Below are 4,015 nucleotides of genomic sequence, written 5' to 3'. Positions count from 1 at the left end.
CTGATTCGGGAATCACACGCGCGCTGTGAGTTGGTCTGCGTTCATTGAAATTTTATCCGATGCGAAAACATTATCGGAACCAGATCTCTGAGTTACCTGACTAAAAAAGGAATGCAATTATGCTTGAGCGCACACGCTCGCTTCGCAGTTCGCGCCCTCCGATAAAGAAGCCTTTCGGTCTCAACGAAGCGCAACCTACTCTCATTTCACTGGCGCGTCTACCGCACGCTCGTAAGTCAGGCTTGAAGATAGTTTAACCGTTAAAATAAGATAAAATATACCGTTTGGATCAGTGGGCCTAGCCGAACGTATAAACAGTCGGAAGCCGGTGGTATAAACGGTCGACAACATTTCGCCGATGATCAGCGTACAAGCTTAGAACTTTCTAGAACACGAAGTAGATTAACTGAAACCAAACAAAAGCAAGAACTCGAAAGTATCTCATGGAAACAAAAACCAAAAACATAGGGTTATATATACATATGGTTTTCATTTCTTCATTTTTTTTTTTTTTTTTTTTTTTTTGGGTTGCTCGCTCTCAAAGCCTCGACACAGAGGAAAAGGAAAACAAAAATCTAGACAATGGGGAGTAGAACAAGAGGAAATTAAAGCAGTTATGAGAGAGCAAAACTACGCCATAAAAAAAGGTCCAGCCGATGAGCTCTCGCATTCGCTCAAAGCCAAAACGGAGGAGGCTCGTTGAGATCAATAGGCAAGCCGCGGCGTACGAGCCCCAGAAAGGACGCCGTGGCGGAGGTCTCCGGCACCGAGGCTCCACTGGCGGAGACAGAAACCTGAGGCTCTCGCTTAACCGGGAACGGAGACGAAGAGGAGGTGTCGGGAAGCTGGTCTTTGAGGACGCCGGTGTGGAGGAACTCGCCGAGGACGAGACGGCCGGAGGAGGGGAGGTTGAGGTCGAGGGGGATGCCGGCGGCGGTGACCGGAGGCGGGAAGTTAGTCTTGGCCTTAGGTCCGCGGAGGGAGCGAGCGGCACCGTCGTAGGCAAGCGCAGCCTCTTCTGGCGTGTCGAAGGTGCCGAGCCAAACCCTCGTCTTCTTCCATGGGTCGCGTATCTCGGCGGCGTAGCGACCCCATGGCCTCTTTCGCACCCCTCTGTAGTGTCCCTCGCGATTCGACGCCATGAAATGAAACAGCGAAAACCTTCACACCCACAAACACCAAAAAAAAGCACAGGAGAAAGACAGAGAGAGAGAGAGAGCAGTGGGGGTATGTAGAGAGTGGAGGGGGACCCACCGAGTCTCTCCCGTAATCGTCGGCTGGACGGCATGGCCTCTCTCGCTTTATATATATAAACAAAACTGGCCCGCCTCCTGTGTTCCTCGCGTTTACTCTCTTCCCAGTTCTCTGAACCTTTCGATTCTGAATATATCCGATCCAACGGGTGAAAGGGTGGGAGAACGTACTCGTGAGAAGCAGGGAGAGAAAAAGGCCACAGCGAGGGAGGGGAAAAGGGTGGGGCCTAGTAAAAGCACATAGCCGCCGCCTGATTAGACGTGTGCGTGTTGTGTGAATGTGTGTGTGACAGATGAGCTCTCGGCGTCCTAGTGGTGACGTATGCCCTACCCACATTGTACGGCGCTGCGAATCGGCGCCTACTTTTTTTTTTATATGTATGTATATATATATATTTTATTTTAGTTTAAAAAAATAATAGTTGAAAAGGAGCCGAATGATTAATCATAATGAACAATCAGATATAGGGGGGTGGCGTGTCGAATAGGGAGTGGAGGGTGGAGAGAGTCAGAGAGGCGCCCACGTGGAAGGTACATAGGTGGTGTCTGAGTTGCAGGGGACAGGGGAAGGGTGGGCTGAGTTATGGTTGGCGTGTTTGACTCGGCTGGGGCAGAGAGAAATTTATGGGGGTGGTGGTCCTGTGGATCCAATGGTGGCACCGGTGGGTTTGGGACCGAAAGGTTTAAAAAAAAAAAAAAAAAAAAAAAAAAAAAAAGGGGTGAAAGTCGTACGGGAGAGATGGGTGCTGATGTAGGTGAATCACTCAGGTCTCTGCCGCTGCTGCTGCTGCTAACAGACGCATGTTCACGTGAATGGGTTTTTTTTTAAAAAAAAAAAAAAAAAAATTTATTATTATTATTTATAAAAAAAATTGTTTTTGGGTGGCTTTGAATTGGGACACGGGTGAGCATAAATGGGTATTTGGACTTTTTCTAATTTGAGCACTGTTTTGTTTGTCAAATAGAACGAGTTGTTGCGTACTTGTTGGGGGCAAATTCAGTCATTAGAGGAGACTTATTGGCTGTCTCGTTTGTTTGTCAAGACTCAAAAGTATATAAAAGTATATGAAATTACCTCAACTAAATTTCTTATTTATGAGAAAAAAAAAGAAAAAAAAAAAGAGTATGTTCCTTCACCATTTAATGAGAATTTGTGAGGTTTGTTCTTATCTTTATTGTGGCCCAAAGGAGGGAGAGCATAAAGAATAAGGACAAATGTACCTCAGGGAAAAAAAAAAAGACAAATATAAAATTAGTCATTTTTACTTATTTACGATAAAAGCTCAATAAGATTAAAAAATTGATTTTAATTTTTTTTTTCTTTTATAAGCTTAAATGACAATTAATTCCGCTTCTCATTCCCAAACTTTTGTTTAAAATTTTGACCGCAAAATGCCATATCAACAACAATAAGAGTACAACATGTGTCTCCTAAGCTAAAAAAATATATAAGAAGAATATAAATATAAAAAGAAAGTATGTTCCTTCATGATTTAATGAAATTTGTGGGTTCTTTCTTGTCCCTAGTCTCTATTGTGGCCCAAAGAAGGACCATAAAGGGTAAGGACAAATGTACCTAACAAAAAAATAAGAGGCAAATGTACAATTAGTCTATTCAGTTGTACTTATTTACAATAAGCTCCATAAGATTTAAAACTTTTTCTGTGTAAATATATATAACAAATAACTCTTCATCCCAAATGACCTAAACTTCTGTTTAAAATTTTGATTATTATTATTTTTATAAGTAAAAAAAGAAAAAGAAGAAGAGTGTAATATCAACAACAATAAGAGTACAACATGTGTCCCTATAGTAAATATATATATATAAAAAAACAAATATAAAAAGCCAAAAAAAAAAAAAAAAAAATCTAATAGGTAGTTGAACCATCTGCAAAGATTTGGGTGTGGTTCGACGACGGTTTCGGTCAAAATTTCAAACGAAAATTTAAAATAGAAAATTATTTGTCATTTATACTTATCATGTAGAGTTTTAAATTACTTTTTAAACTTTAGGGAACTCATTGCAAATTAACGCAACCACATTGACTAATTGGAGCTCAGTAAAATGTTATCTTCAACCTTGGGCTTTAATGTCCGATTCTAGACTTTAGAATTTGAATTATCTTTGCTACCGATTATCTCCGATTGTTCCCTCCATGTCAATTTGTCTTGTTTAGAAACAACACATTACACAATTATTAATACACAAGCAGGGGCGGAGTTACCCTTGGCCTTGGGGAAGCCTGGCCCCCCCAAGGCCAGGGGTTTCTCCCTAAAAAAAAAAAATTAAAATTTTACCTCTAAATTTTTTTTTTTAGTTTTAGCCCCCCTAAATTATTATTATTTTTTTTTAATTTGGCCCCTTAAATCATAAATCCTAGCTCTACCCATGTACACAAGGTAAAAAAGTGATCATCTTTTTAAATATTATTTATTTTATATTAATGTTGATATATTTCTAACAAGAATCCGTGTGTGCAATAGTCAAGATGATGTTAATTAATTGCTAATTAATTGCTTTTGTTAATATTCTGCTAATAGTTAAGATGATGGTACACATAGGTGATAGATAGCAGGGCATTTAGAAACCTTTGTAGCATTCTTAGATATATAATAAAAATTAGAATATGAGGGAGGCCTCTCCACTGGTGATCGTCTCCCCAAATGGGGGTATAAGGGTGATGTATTATGCCTCTTCTACAGTAGTATGGAAAGTCAAGAATATATATATATATTTTTTTTAGTGTGGTTGCTCTTCT

The 4,015-nt window shown here is 40.1% G+C and overlaps 1 protein-coding gene across 1 annotated transcript; it reads right to left on the bottom strand.

The window, feature by feature from the left end:
• Positions 1–382: 382 nt before the first annotated feature.
• Positions 383–1,300, bottom strand: LOC133869869 (ethylene-responsive transcription factor 12). Its single transcript, XM_062306965.1, has one exon. It carries the CDS (start codon positions 1,140–1,142, stop codon positions 675–677), a length of 468 nt encoding a protein of 155 aa, XP_062162949.1. The 5' UTR covers positions 1,143–1,300; the 3' UTR covers positions 383–674.
• Between the last annotated feature and the right edge of the window lie 2,715 nt (positions 1,301–4,015).

The sequence above is a fragment of the Alnus glutinosa genome, chromosome 5 (assembly GCF_958979055.1).
Source record: "Alnus glutinosa chromosome 5, dhAlnGlut1.1, whole genome shotgun sequence".
Classification (NCBI taxonomy): domain Eukaryota; kingdom Viridiplantae; phylum Streptophyta; class Magnoliopsida; order Fagales; family Betulaceae; genus Alnus; species Alnus glutinosa.
The sequence above is the reverse complement of the archived record's forward strand: the minus strand, read 5'-3'. Positions and strand labels throughout refer to the sequence as shown.

Excerpts from the sequence above, each read along its gene's own strand:
- LOC133869869 (XM_062306965.1), bottom strand. The coding sequence starts at position 1,142 with ATGGCGTCGAATCGCGAGGGACACTACAGAGGGGTGCGAAAGAGGCCA.